This window comes from Bos grunniens, chromosome 21 (genome assembly GCF_055505025.1).
Source record: "Bos grunniens cultivar Pamir isolate PY7600 chromosome 21, Bosgru_T2T1.0, whole genome shotgun sequence".
Taxonomy (NCBI): domain Eukaryota; kingdom Metazoa; phylum Chordata; class Mammalia; order Artiodactyla; family Bovidae; genus Bos; species Bos grunniens.
Window position 1 is genome coordinate 48,265,920 of NC_141185.1, and position 14,992 is coordinate 48,280,911.

Sequence of the window (14,992 nt, forward strand, 5' to 3'; positions counted from 1 at the left end):
CCTTCACTGGGGTTCTTAGCGTAGATAAGGAGGTGAGGATAAGGCAGAATTCTCAACAGAGGGACAATCTTTTCCTAACAGTAGGGAAAGTCAGAGACAAGGGAAAGTTGGAAGACAGAGGGACTTTAGGTCCCAAGAATTATCTTAATGTAATTATAGATAAGATTCTTTCCCTAGGGTTTGAGAACGAGCAGTGAAGCCATTATGCTGCCCCAGAAGAAAGCTGCAGGCCAAATAGTTAAAAATGAGAAAGAGTTCTTGTTTTTTTGTTAAGTAAGATAAGGAAAATTAGATAATTAAAGCATAGTGGGAGAAAGTATGTGAATAATGTTCCGGACCAGTGGTCCCCAATCTTTCTGGCACCAAGGACCAGTTTTATGGAAGGTAATTTTTGCACGAACCAGGGTGATGGGGGTGGGGGTGGGGAGTGGCTTCAGGAGGAGTCGAGCGCTTTATGTTTCTTGTGCGCTCTATTTCTGTTGTTGTTACATCAGCTCCACCTCAGATCACAGGCATTAGATCCTGGAGGTTGGGAACCCCTGTTCTAAACTTTATAGTACAAGTATTAGTAAATATCCACTTAAATATTTACGTGTTTATGTACATAGTAAGTTCACATTTCCAGTAAAAGCATAAATGACTAGATGCCTTTGCAGATGGATCATCTGAGACTCTGTGTTACAGAGAGGAAGCCTGGTTGTTACCAGCCTGTGTTGCTTTTATTTTCAGTCCCCCGCTACTACAGAAGCTCCCTGAAGATGGAGACAACCTGTTTGTTTTGTGCCTGACTGTGTTTACAGCATGGTCCTTGTAGGAAAATGCTTGGTTAGTTGGCTAGCGGCCACGTAGACCTGCAGCCATGATTCAGAGAGCTGCTCACCTCCTCTGTCTGGTGACCAGTGAGCCAAATTGTAGGGGAGAAGGTTGGGAAGAAGGGAACAGCCTTAGGAATCTAGCCTTTCGTCCTTTTACCTCTTGGTGTTATTTATCAGTTCTGGTTTGAGACTTTGTTTTTTCTTGGACTGTTTTCTTTATGACACCTTACATTAATTTTCTTTTTTGTTGTTGTTGTTGTTGTTTTTTTACAAATGAAACAGTTTAAACTGATAACTACTGCTATGCCCCCAATATTTTGATTTTTAGTATTTTATTATTGATTTGTTTTGCTACTTTGGTGATAAGATTAGATGTTCTTTCCTGGGTGGGGCACGGGAAGGAGAACCCTATTTTTTCTTCTAAAAATAGGGAAGCTGAAAATAATAATTATAGTTTTCCAGGGGCTGTCATTTCTGAAATCAGAAAATGTATTATTTTGACTTTCAACTTAATACCTTATTTAGTTTATAATATGCAAAGTACTTTCATGTGTATGATTCCATTTAATCTCATGAGGAATCTTAGGAGGAACATACCTTTATTATCGCTTTCAGATGAAGGGAAATCTGCATTTTTATTGTCGATAATGTGATAATGACCTTGTGTGATGTCAGGTTCTGTGACTAGAAGTAGAGAATGTTGAGGCAGCGTGGAGAGCCCCTTCTGCTCCACATGGTCAGACAAGCCTTGATGTCTCGGCACTGTTTAGGGGCAGAGTACCTTCTGGAGATGCCAGGATGATGGATTCAGAATGATGCTGAATAAGAGATATTTGAAGGAACTAAGGCTCTTTAGTCGGGAGTAGACAGTCACAGGGAAGAGGGGTTGAAGGTACTCAAGTATCAACTCTAGTGTGTGAGCTTTAACAATTTTTTTTTTTAAACAGAATCATCTAGAGATGTAGTAAATTGCAGTGGGAGATACTTTCTCCTGTGTAGTAGTTTAGTCTGGATAAAGACTTGGCATTTTTGCGGAATGCAGGCATGTATTATTGGTGCCTCTTAAATTGCTGCCCTTATTGGTGCCGAACTTCTACATCTAGAAGTTTGTAAGTAGGCCTGGGGTGTGGTCTAGGAATCCGTTAATTCTAAACACCCTGGGAACCTCTGAACTTGGAGACTTTAAGGTTCTCTTCTACCCTCAAAGCCTAATGCTTCTGTGATGCTCCACAGGAAAGGCCAACTGATTATATTTCCCCATTCTGAACTGAGACTGGTTTTTGGGAAGGAAAAAATTCCCGGCTGTGATGTTAACATAGTTTTGTCTTAAGCGTTTGCCTTTTTTTCCCTCTTCAGTGCTTGCTGCATTAACAAATATAGACCTGGCTTTGGAGCAGGGATCTGCACCAGCCTTGTTCAAGATCTTGCAGTCACCTGCACTGGGCCTGCGAGGGCTGCAGCAGCAGAATAGTGACTGGTACCTCAAACAGCTCCTGAGTGACAGACAGCAGAAGAGACAGGTAACAGCATCTTGAGTGGCACCTGTAAGGCTTGACTTCCATCTATTTCAATCTCATGCTGATGTGTAAAGATATCTGTGGGGCCTTCCTCCCCACCCCCCACCCTGCTAATATAACTGTTCCTCCTGCATGTGAATTAAGCTGTTTAATATCCTCAGGTAAAGTACACATTGTCTTCAGCTCTCTTTTCCTTGTAGAGTTGTAAATCCCCTCTTAAATAGCTTCGCCCACCCTCTGAATCTCACCACCCCTTCACTTGAAGTCCATTAAATCCACAACTTGAAACTGCTGGGCAGAGGGCTTCCCAGGTGGCTCAGTGGTAAACTATCCACCTGCCAATTCAGGAGATGCAGGTTCAGTCCCTGGGTTGGAAAGATCCCCTGGAGAAGGAAATGGCAACCCACTCCAATATTCTTGCCTGGGAAATCCCATGGACAGAGGAGCTTGGTGGGCTATAGTCCATGGTGTTGCAAAAGAGTCGGATACAACTCAGTGACTGAACAACAACAGAAGCCATTGGGGAGAACCTGAAATTTTATATTCTTCAGGAATTCCCACTTAAAAAAAAAAACCCATATCTCATGAGTTTCCTCCGGCTAATACCGGGAAAGCATTTAATATTGCAGTAAGAGTAGACTGTGTGGGATTGTACTCTATGGGTTTTTATTTTTTAGAACAAATATAAGGGGCTTTTTTTTTGCTAAATAAGGACTAGTATACATTTTATAAATTCTCATTATTGGCCAAAGAAAGCAGCATTAATGTGCTGATGCTTCTATAAAGATTTTATCTTTGAACATTTCGATGCTCTTTACAAAATATTCTTTTAGGTGTGCTGGTATCTGGAAAGTCATTCTTCCCCAGATTTGACAAGGGTTTTTGACTCCAGTTTGGGCTGCTGCTTCAGCTGCTTGTAGCCTGAAGCTGTCTCTTAGGTCTGTGGCTCAGTGTCCCTAATAACTTGTTGGGATGTGAAAACTGTGAGGTCTGGACATGCAGGCAAGCGTCATCTTTACCTGAATGTTCTCTGCTTTTCTCAGGGTGGTCAGGCTGAGCCCCTGCAGAAGGAGGAGCTACAGTCTGGAGTGGATGCTGCAAACACTGCCGCCCAGGAATATCAGAGAAGTAAGAGTCCCCTCAGCTGTGTGTCCCCTGAGGTACTGAGTAGGGGAGGAGAGTGCCTTTGTGTCATGGAGGGGCCTAGGAGTAGATTCTGTCACTCCTCAACCCACCCCAAGCCTATTAGCCACAGTCAACTACCAGGTACCTTTGGTGGCAGTAGGAGTCCTCCAGTTTTAAAAGTAGAACCAGAGTCCGTGTAGGCTCGCTTTGGCTCTAAGCACGTGCTTACGTGGTTGGTTAGGACTTCCCTGGTGGCTCAGTGGTAAAGAATCTGCCTGTCAATGTAGGAGATGTGGATTTGATCCCTGGGTCAGGAAGATCTCCTGGAGAAAAAAATAGCAACACACTCCAGCATTCTTGGCTAGAGAATCCCGTGGACAGAGGAGCCTGGTGGGCTTCGGTCCATAGGGCTGCAAAGAGTCAGAAACAACTTAGTGTCTGAACGACGACGACAACAACAACTTTGCCAGGCTCTCCTTGTTGTAGGGGAGGGATGTTTTAGGTAGAGTGTAGTGGTGGCAGGCAGGAGGAGTTGGAGCGGAAAGAAAACGGGTAAGGAGAAGAGAAGAGGAAAGAAAACAGATTTACTGAGATGCGGCTCATGTACCATTGAGTTCATCCTCAGACTGAGAAGACCACTGTCTGAAGGTGGAAGTTCCACTTCAAACGTCACAACTAATAGTTTAGCTGCAGAATATGATTTTCTCCTGTGAAAACTGGCGTCTGCGTCCCTTTGGGGCTCTGGGAGCCAGTGGCTTTTCTCACCTCGAGTTCTCTACCCAGGGTTGGCGGCAGTGGCAGCAATCAATGCCGCAATCCAGAAGGGCGTGGCTGAGAAGACTGTCCTGGAACTGATGAACCCCGAAGCCCAGCTGCCACAGGTGTACCCGTTTGCCGCCGATCTTTATCAGAAGGAGCTGGCCACCCTGCAGCAGCAGAGTCCCGAGGTGAGCTCACCAAACCCGTGCTGTTTGTGAGCAAAACGAGAGTGGACATGAATTTAATACCCACTTCTGGGTGTAGTTAGGCAGAACCTTTTTTTTTTAACCAGAATCTTAGACTCCTTGTAGTTTTATTAAATGTCTGACCTCCCTGGGTCTTCCAAGATGTCCTTCCTTACTCTTTCCCCACCTCTCCCTTTCTCTACAGCATAGCCTCACCCACCCTGAGCTCTCTGTTGCGGTGGAGATGCTGTCATCGGTGGCCCTAATCAACAGGGCACTAGAATCTGGAGACATGAACACAGTGTGGAAACAGCTGAGCAGTTCAGTGACAGGCCTTACAAACATCGAGGAGGAAAACTGCCAGAGGTGGGTGCCCCTGACCCTAACCTCTGTCTTCTCTGAGCCAACATCTTATTTTCTCTGCAGGAATCCTGACTTCCTTGTAATCGTCTTTTGGTTCCCCTGCCCCACCCCTGCCCCCCGTATTTCAATTCATCTTATTATGCTGAAGGATTTGTAGTAAATTACAGATACTATAGCATTCCACTCCTAAATTTATTATAAATATGCTTATTTAAAGCAATGAGGATATTTGTCATGTAGTCAAAATAACATCCTTATACCTTGTCAAGTCAATAATACTTCTTGAATATTTTCTAAACCCAGTCTGTTTTCATACTTCTTCTCTTGTTCCCAAACTGTTTGTTCTTTTCAGCTGGTTGTTCAAACCAGGATGCAATCCATATTGTGTCCCTTTGGTATCTTTTATTTATTTTATTTTAAAAATTTATTTATCTTTAATTAAAGGATAATTGCTTTATTATGTTGGTTTTTGGCATATGTTAACATGAATCAGCCATAAGTATACACATGTCTCCTTCCTCTTGAACCTTCTTCCACCTCACACCCCCCGACTTTGATATTTTTTAATCTAGCATCGTCCCTTTCTTTATAGTGCTGACTTGTTAAAGAGTTGGAGCCAGCTGTCCTCTAAAATGTCCCATTTTCAGTTTTGGTTGCTTCCTAATATTTGTTTTATTCCTGTAAATTGGAAATCAGGTCTAAAGGCTTGTCAGGATTCAGTGAAGTATTTTTGGTGATGTGTATTTCATATTTTCTCATATTAAGAGGCATGTAATACCGGCTTGTCCCCACCATCAGAGATACTGAGGTTGATCCTTGGATTAGGCAGTCTGCCAGTCCCTTCATTGTGTATTTATTTTTCTCCCTTATCTCCAGAACATAATCTTTTTTTTTGTACCTTTTACACCATCACAATGTCCAGTTTCCCATTAACCATTCGTCTAATGTTTTTAACCCCAACTGATAATTCTTGTGTAAACCCAGATTTCCGGTGAGAGTTGCTGAATGGTGATTTGTTGACCTGTCATTCCTTCTACGTTTATTAGCTGGTGCTTGACTTTGTTTTCTGATCCTCAGAAGGGTTGTCTGAGCTGCTGCCTCTGATTTCAGAGTTAGTCTTACCTGAAATTTAGAACAAGTAATATAAATATTTTTCATATAGATAATAAGAATTAGTGGTATCTTTGTATTTTTACCCTTTGTTCAGGGTAACGCCTGGGTCCCAAAGCTGACCTTTAGAATACATCAAACTGTTGGGGTTCCTCAGCCATCTCTTGGATCCTGTGCCCCCACATCTTCTTATTCCCGTCCACAGAAATAACCCTGCAGGTCCCTTTTCTAAGGTTGCACTTCTCTCTTTTGTCGGGGGAATGGGGCAGGTATCTGGATGAGCTGATGAAGCTGAAAGCTCAGGCCCGTGCAGAGAACAATGAATTCATTACGTGGAATGACATCCAGGCTTCTGTGGACCATGTGAACCGGGTGGTGCAGGAGGAGCATGAGCGTGAGTGAGCTGCTTCTACTCCCCGATCATGCCACAGCCGTGCATGTGTGATCCCACCCTCCTGGGGACACTACCCCAGGGGATTTCTGGGAACTGAAAAAAAACAAAAAAGCCTGTCCAGTTAACTATCTCAAAAAGCTATGGTTGTCTATTGTTTTAAAAACACCAGGCTACTGCTATAATTGGAGGTGTGTAAAGAGAACTAAGCTTTTTCAGGAGGTGAATTGAATGTGATGTTACTTTTATTTATTTATTTATTTTTTGATCTGTTACTTTTAAATGCTGTTATAACAGGTTCTGACAGTGCCTGGAGCTAGATCATATTGCACAAATTGTCCTCCCTAAGAGGTCTCTCACTTCAGACACCAGCTTTGAACCTGGTGTTCCCAGGTCACCGCACTTTGGAAAATATATTCAGGGGTCCCCTCCACCCGCTCAGTTTCAGTAATTGACTAGACTGACTTACTAAACTCAGGAAGGCACTGTACTTGTGATTATAGTTATATCATTGCTGTTGTCCAGTCACTGAGTCGTGTCCGACTCTGCAGCCTCATGGACTGCAGCAGCCGGGCTTCCCTGTCCTTCACCATCTCCTGGAGCTTGCTCAAACTCATGTCCATTGAGTCAGTGATGCCGTCCAGCCATCTTGTCCTCTGTCGTCCCCTTTTCCTCTTGACTTCAATCTTTGCCAGCATCATGGTTTTTTCTAATGAGTCAGCTTGTTGCTTCAGGTGGCCAAAGTATTGTAAAGAGTACAAATTGACTTTTATTGTACAAGAGTACAAAAAGAGTTTTATGTAGAGTACAAATCAGGACCAGCCAAAAGAAACCAATGGGGTGATGTCTGGAAGGGCCCCAAATTCAAAGCTTCTGTGTCCTCAGGATTTGTTGCCCTTTCCAGCCCATCGATGTGTGTCCTAGCCCGGGAAGGTCACCTGAGCTTTGGCTATCCAGAGGCTTTACTGGGGCTTCATTACTTCTGATTGATTGAATTACTTGGCAAAGTAGTGGCCAAGTAATTGAATTCAATTTCCAATTTGCTTTTTGTGTCTGGAATAGCCAAGCTGATGTTCCGAAATTGTCAGACTCAAAACCCCAACCTTCTGATCATATGGTTGGTTTTTCCAGCATGACCAGCCCCTACCCCAGAAGTTTCTAGGGGCCCAACAGGAGTCACCTGTTTGGCATCAACTCAGGTGTGATCCTAGGAGCCTACCATGAACAACAAAGATACTCCTATCACTTGGGAAATATGGTAAAGAATCTGCCTGCAGTGCAGGAGACCCGGGTTTGGTCCGGGTCAGAAAGATCCCCCAGAGAAGGGAATGGCTTCCCACTCCAGTATTCTTGCTAGGAAAATCCCATGGACAGAGGAGCCTGCTGGGCCACAGCCCAGGGGGTCGCATGGAGTCAAGACACTACTGAGCAACTTTCACTTTCCAGAAACCAGAGACAAAGACCAGCCAAATTTTTTATCATACAGTGGAGTCATTACAGAAGCAGTGCAGGGACTTCTCTGGCGGTCCAGTGGTTAAGACTATGCACTTCCACTGTTGGGGGTGTGGATTCAGTTCCTGGTTGGGGAACGAAGGTCCCGCATGCCATGTGGTGTGCCAAAAAATAAAAATTAAAAAAGAGTAGTCCAGCTGGCTGAAATACTTAAGGAGTGAACACTCCTAGTTTTATGTAGTGTTTCCTGTGAGAAATAATCAGTGATGTAGTGGGAAGAGCCTTGCCTTGGAGAAGGAGGCCCTGAGCTTTGATTTTCCATCTGCCACTTGTTTGCTGTGTGATCTTAAAGAGATACCTAAACCTCATCCTTTTATTTTTTTCTATAAAAATGTTGAACTAGGTGATTTTTAAGATTCCCTTGAATGCTTCAGTTTGGGATTGACATGTGCAGACTGCTATATTTAAAAAGGATAACCAACAAGGACCTATGTATAGCACAGGGAACTCTGCTCAGTGTTATGGGGCAGCCTGGATTAGAGGGGAGTTTGGGGAAGAATGGACACGTGTATATGTATGACAGAGTCTCTTCGCTGTTCAACTGAAACTGTCATAGCATTGTTAATCAGCTATACCCTAATCCAAAGTAAAAAGTTAAAAAAAAAGAGATTCCCTTGAACCCTAGACTTTTTGTGAGTCAAGGATAGCTTTGATCACACATTGGAGTATACTTGAAAGCTATCTTGTAAAGCTAGTTTTATCATGTCCTCATCACTCTTCAGTTAGACCAATTAAAAATAAAACAAAAAGACTTAAGATTTCAATAGGAAAATATATATAAGGGAGTTTACTTAGATGAAAAAAGCCCAGTACATTTAAAAGAAAAAATTTAAATGCTGCTTAACATTTTGGATGGCAAATTGTAGTTTAACTCATGGTAGCACTTGGGTAGAGGATTGATGGTCACTTAGCTTGTTTAAAGACTGATTTATTTATACAGTTTCCTAATTTAAAAAAATAACCTTCTGTCCATCTCTGTGTAGGGATTTTAGCCATTGGTTTGATTAACGAAGCCCTGGATGAAGGTGATGCCCAGAAGACCCTGCAGGCCTTGCAGATTCCTGCAGCTAAACTCGAGGGGGTCCTCTCAGAAGTGGCCCAGCATTATCAGGACACATTGATCAGAGCAAAGAGAGAGAAGGCCCAGGTGAGTGGCCCTGAGTTGTTCCTTTCTGTTCAGAGAAGGCCATCCATCCTAGAACTGAGACAGAGGGAGGGGCGTTCACGCAATGACTTGTCCTTGGGCACCCTTAGATTCAGAGCAGTGGAGCACACAGTGTAAGGGTCATAGACTCTGCCTTCCAGAGCTTGTGCTATTTTACACATTTGGTTTGTTTGTTGGTGTTTGTTGTTATGGTTGTAGACACATCTCTATGTCTCTTTACATAAATTCTCTGTTGAAACATAAGATCCAGGAAAATGTGTCAGTTATTTAAGTATACAGTAGTATAAATGTTCAAGTGACAAGTGAGCATACCTATGTAACTGGTGCTCAGATTATAAAAGCATTAAGAGAAACCCCCTTATACTCCCTTACATCCTCATTCATTCCCTGCAATGTGCTGGTAACCAGCGTCCTGATTTCTAACACCACAGTTGATTTTTGTCTGGTTTTGAACTGCATTTAAACGAGATCATACATTATTTACTATTGTGTCTGGCCTCTTTTGCCCCACATAATGTTAGTGAAATTCATCCATGTGGTTGCATGTAGCAGTGGTTGGTTCACTCTTACTGTTGTGTGCTGTTCGGTTTTGTGGTTACACATTCTGTTATTGGTGAATTTTTGGTTGTTTCTCACTTGCTATTGCAATCAGTACTCCTGTGAATATTCTAGTGCATGTCTTTTGGTGAATGTGTATATGCATTTCCGTCAGGTATACATTTAGCAGTGGAATTTGTGGGTCATAGGGAATACATATGTTAGGCTTTAGTAAATAATGCCATAAAGTTTTTTTTTTTTTAATAATGGCTTTATTGAGATACAGTTCACATGCCGTATAGCTCACTGCTTTAAAATGTACAGTCCAGTGGTTTTTCGTTGTTCATAGACAATCAGTTTTACAGCATAACCAAAATCAATTTTGCAGCATTTTCATCACCCTAGAAAGAAACCTAGGGGACTTCCCTGGTGGTCCAGTGACTGAAACTCTAAACTCCCAGTGCAGGGGGCCCAGGTTCAATCCCTGTTCAGGGAATTAGGTCCCACATGCTGTGACTAAAAGATCCTGTATGCCGCAAATAAGACCCAGCAAAGCCAAATAAATAAACAAGTATTGTTTTAAAAAAGAAAGAAACTTGGTACCCGTCAGTACCAAGTGATTTCCCTGCCATCTCTTCAGCTCTAGGTACCCATCCGTCTACTTTCTGTCTGTGGATTTGTCAGTTCTGGACATTCCGTATAAATGGAATCATCAGTACAAGGTGTGGTCCTTTGTGACTGGCTTCCTTCACTTACCTTGGTTTATCCAAACTGTAGCATGCATTAGTGTTTTCTTTTTATTGTTGAACAATATTCCATTGTATGGCTGCACCACATTTTATTTATCTATTCATGAGCTGATGAGCATGTTTCCACTTTGTGGCTGTTAGGGATAATGCTGATATGAATATGTTTTCCAAAGTAACTGTCACACAGACAGTTTTAGAAAGTTTGTTTTGCCTCTTAGCCAGTTTGTTGAGGAGATGGATGAGATTTACACCTGTTTTAGTCCTCTTGATGAGTAGGAAGTCGCCATGTGTTTAGTAGGCCCTCAGTTGTTTGTTCTGTGATTAAAGTGTAATGACCACCTGTTTGTCTGAATTGTGGTTCATCTCCTTTTAAATTCTTCCAACAACAGTTGAATAAGGACCTCCTCAACAGTTGTGCCGAGACCTGCAACTCTGAAGATCCCTGCCATGAGGTTCTTCCAGCAGGCAGAAGAGCTAAAATAATTTCTTTATTCAGGAGATCAGATTCTTTCTGGAAAGTGAGAAGTAGTGAAACAGACCAGGGCTTTTGTATAATTGGAGGTTTTGTACACTGACACCCTTGTGGGTTCTGTAAGTTTGGGCTGTGGGGTAGGAGTTGTAGATAATACAATTTTTTTTTTAAGAGGCAAAAATCAACTGTGGTATTAGTCCAGTGCCTAGATTTTATTTTAAAAATTTATGTGTTTATTTAGGCTGCATTGGTCTTTGTTGTTGTGCATAGGCTTTCTCTAGTTGTAGAGAGTGGGGGCTACTCTAGTTGCAGTGTGAGGCCTTTTTATTGCAGTAGTTTCTCTTCTTGTGGAGCATGGGCTTTAGGGTGTGTGGGCTTCAGTAGTTGTGGCACATAGGCTTTTGGTGCCCCTTGGCATGTAGGATCTTCCCAGACCAGGAATTGAACTGGTGTCCCTGCATTGGCAGGCAGATTCTCAACCACTGACCCACCAGGGAAGCCCCATAATATAATGTGGATATATCTTTGATTCTCTTGTCATGAGAGTACTTGATATTAAAGTGTCCTAAATGTATACATGTAGCAAGTACCAGGTTCCTTTTAAGAGGGTCATTATTATGCATGTCAGTTGATCCTGTGCTGTGGGTTGAATCACAACTCCCAGGAAATTTTGTAGCCAGGAAATTGAGACAGAGACATTAGCTGGTTTTAGTTACTCTGGTGAGAAACAGTTGGCCATAGGAAGCCATAAATGGAGGTCTGTCTGTGACACCAGTTTGGTTGGATCAGAGCTTCCCAAACTCGACTGATCACTAGAAACCTTGAAAGGTCATTTTTAAAATACAGATTCCTGAGCTTTAACTCTGTTTCTGTAATTCAGAATCTCTAGTGTGGGGCCTGGCTGCTATGATTCTGCACAGGCAAGTGGTGGTCATGTTGTCTTTTGCTGCCTTATTAGTCCAGAAGGAGTGGACTTTGAAAGAATGAACTAAGTCGGGTCCATGTCTAAAAAAGGAAAGAAGACTGAGGATATAAGTTGTACCTGCTCTCATCATGTGATGGGCCTCACTGCTCCTTTTGTTTGGGTCGTGGGAGTTAAACTTTTAGAGGATGTGACTAGAGTTTGAAGCATTTCCTTTTGCTGTGGAATAACTTTCCAGAGTCCATCAAAGGCAGAGGAATAGGGAGAAATAGAGGAAAATTTACTTACACTGCCAGGCTTAGTTGGGTACACTGTAGTTTAGATATAATTGTCTTTTTTTTAAGCTTCAGCTCAGCTTTTAAGTTCCTCTTGGGAGTAGTTTTAAAAATAGCCATCTGAGTTCCCAATTTAGCAAGTGAAAGAGCTTGATTTAAATTTGGTCTTTTTTTCTTGTATTATCTCTGTGTCTGGTTTTGGTATCAGAGTAATAAAGGCCTCATAGAATGAATTGAGTAGTGTTCCATCCTCTTTTATGTTTTAGAAAAGTTTGTAAAGGATCAGTGTTAGTTCTTTAAACATTTGGTAGAATTCACCAGTGAAGCCATATGGTCCTGAATTTTTGGTTTGGTTTTATTTTTGTAGGATATGTTTTGATTTTTTTTTTTAACTGATTTTTATCTCTATATTTGGTATAGATCTGTTCAGATTTTCTTCAAGTAAAATGCCTCTTTTTCTTTCACTTTGCCTTTAGGGAATTCCATTATGCATATATCTTCCCTTTACTCAAATCTGCTGAATCCCTCTAGTGAATATTTCAGTCATTATATTTTTCAACTCCATAATTTAATCTGTTTCTTTAATATATTTATGTGTGTGTGCGTGTGTTTGTGATATTCTCTATTTGGTGAGGCATCGTTCTCATTTCCTTTCGTTATTGGAACATACTTTAGATTGCTGACAGGTTTTTGTCTACTATGCTGTCTGCTTTATTTTTTTTTCTCTCTGGACTGTGCTGTCTTGTTTTTTTAAATATCTTGTAATTTTTGGCTGAAAGTTAGACATTTTAATAATATAATAGAGAAGGTTTGGAAATCAGATCCTACCCCTCCTTGGGCTTTATTGCCAGTTCATTTCTGTTGCTGTTTGCCTAGTGCTTTTCAGTCCTTTCAAGTCTGTATTCTTTGTCATGCGTGTCCACTGAAGTCTCTGCTTGGCTAGCTAGTGGTCAGCTAACGATTAGACAGAAATTCCCTTGAATGCCTAGAACCAGCAACGCTTCCAGCCTTTGCTGAGGGGCTGTGTGTGTTGGGGCCTGCCTTCAGCACTCAGCTAGGCAGTTCACAATTTTCCTTTAACCTTCACTTCATGCTTGCCCAGAGCCTCAGGGTCAGCCAGTGTCAGAGCTTACAGTCTTATCAGGTCTTTTTTGAGCATGTGCAAAGCCTACACATGCACTGTCATCGTCTAGATCCCCATCCCAGGAATTTGTCAGAGCTTTTCAAAGCTGTCCCTGGACATCTCATTCTCTAGCTTTTCCTTTGGAGTTTTTTTTTTTTTTTTCCCCTGTGCACTGAAGCTTGTAGGATCTTAGTTCCCCGATCAGGGATTGAACTCCAGGAATTGAACTCTCCCTTGGCAGTGAGAGCATGGAGTCTTAACCACTGGACCGTTGGGGAAGTCCGTGCTTTTAAGCTCTTCTGTTAGCCTATTTTTGCCTAAGTGTTTATCCACTGCCTCAGACGTGTCTGATGTGAAGCAGTTACCTCTTACTGTTTTAGATGGATACTCCAGAAAGGCTGTTTGCACTGGGCATGCTCTGAGTCAGGTCAAATAAAGAGAACCTAGCTGTGGTCTTCCAGGGAACTCCCTAATGTGTCAACTAATGCCAGTTCTCTGGGAATAGATAGATCTGAAGGAGGAAGGTGTGTACGGGGTGGGAGCCGAGTGGGTGGGCAGAGCACAAAAAGGGAATAAAGCCATTTAAAGCGCCACAAACCTCACTCTCTTACAGAGAGTCCCCTGTTCTTGATAAACTCTCTCTGACTGCTGGAAGCCTTTGGTTAATTTCTGGAGTTTTAAAAAAGTTAATTCTGATGATTTTTGCCAGTGTTTTTGTTGCTTTTATGTAGAAGGGATATTCGGAGGTCCTGCCTCCACTGTTTTCACCAAGTCACTTCTCTCTTCATTTAAATTTAGTGCCTTGGGAATACTTGCTAAAAGTAGATTACTGGTCATTGGGTTAGTATTGTTCGAATGCCAAGGCATGGTATTAGAGACGCCTAAAGCTCAGCTTCTGTGTACAGCAGTGCCAAATCAAATCTCAGAGATAGAGTTTTGAGTGAAGTAGAAAAGAATAGCTTTATTACTTGGCTGGGCAAAGTGGGACACAGCAAACTCCTGCCTTGAAAAGCTACATGTCCCCACTTGGGGAAGACAGTAAGAAGTTTTATAGACTGATGGATGGGTAGCGAGGTAAGGAAGAGTCAGCGTCATCAACCTTTAGATCCAATTAGTCTGGGGTCTACATGCTTGTGGGCAGAATACCAAACTCAGGGAAGGTCACAGAGGCTGAATGAAAGCTGTTTCCTGTAATCAAAGAAATGGGAGACAGAAAGACCTTGTGCCCAGGAACCCCACAGGGCCCTGCCTCAGTGTCATTAGGGGTTCTCAAGGAACTCATAATTGTAAATATGAATAATGTTTAAGTCTTCTCCTCACCCACCCCACAGTCTGTGTGTACACAGGCATGCATACATGCGTGTAGCTGAAAACCAGCAGGTGTGCACTGACACGGCTGGACCAGTTGTTGGAATATTGGATACTTTTGTTTGGTACACTGCTCCTGTCCCAAACCTCCCAAGTGTGTGGCACCCCCAGTTCTAGCTCTTTCCCTGAGCATTTACTGTGAGCAACTAGAAGATCGATACCTAAACCATCAAGGCTCCATTTTGATTGGTCAGCAATTGTGTTAATAAATGTTTTATAGATTCATGTATGTGTGTTTCATGTGTATATGGTATGTATGATGCTTTAATGTATATCTATATGTATATATAGCATGGTTAATGTACGTGATGAGTGCTAAGATATTACATTTATATTACACATGTATGTGTCTACACATTTATGAATATTTTAGAAATCATGACACATGCATCCATGCCACATAAAACAAGAGAGACTTTTAAGGAGGTTTTAAGGGGTGAGAAGTGCCCTTTGTGGGCTTCCCTGGTAGCTCATCTGGTGAAGAATCCGGATCAGGAAGATCTGCTGGAGAAGGGATAGGCTACCCACTCCAGTAATCTTGGGCTTCCCTGGAGGCTCAGACAGTAAAGAATTCACCTGCAATGTGGGAGACCTGGGTTCAATC

At 42.3% G+C, this 14,992-nt stretch overlaps 1 protein-coding gene across 6 annotated transcripts in view; it reads left to right on the top strand.

The window, feature by feature from the left end:
- IQGAP1 (IQ motif containing GTPase activating protein 1) overlaps positions 1-14,992 on the top strand; it is a 135,380-nt gene that overhangs the window by 85,730 nt on the left and 34,658 nt on the right. For 4 of the 6 annotated variants that reach the window (XM_086364465.1, XM_086364459.1, XM_086364460.1 and 1 more), the window contains 6 exons: positions 2,172-2,335; positions 3,376-3,460; positions 4,241-4,404; positions 4,607-4,767; positions 6,144-6,268; positions 8,761-8,924. In XM_086364465.1, the coding sequence (XP_086220591.1) occupies positions 2,172-2,335; positions 3,376-3,460; positions 4,241-4,404; positions 4,607-4,767; positions 6,144-6,268; positions 8,761-8,924 (863 nt within the window). Of the gene's footprint in view, positions 1-1,519; positions 1,925-2,171; positions 2,336-3,167; positions 3,271-3,375; positions 3,461-4,240; positions 4,405-4,606; positions 4,768-6,143; positions 6,269-8,760; positions 8,925-14,992 lie in introns of those variants that run through there. The other 2 variants (XM_086364463.1, XM_086364464.1) reach the window with 2 other exon arrangements.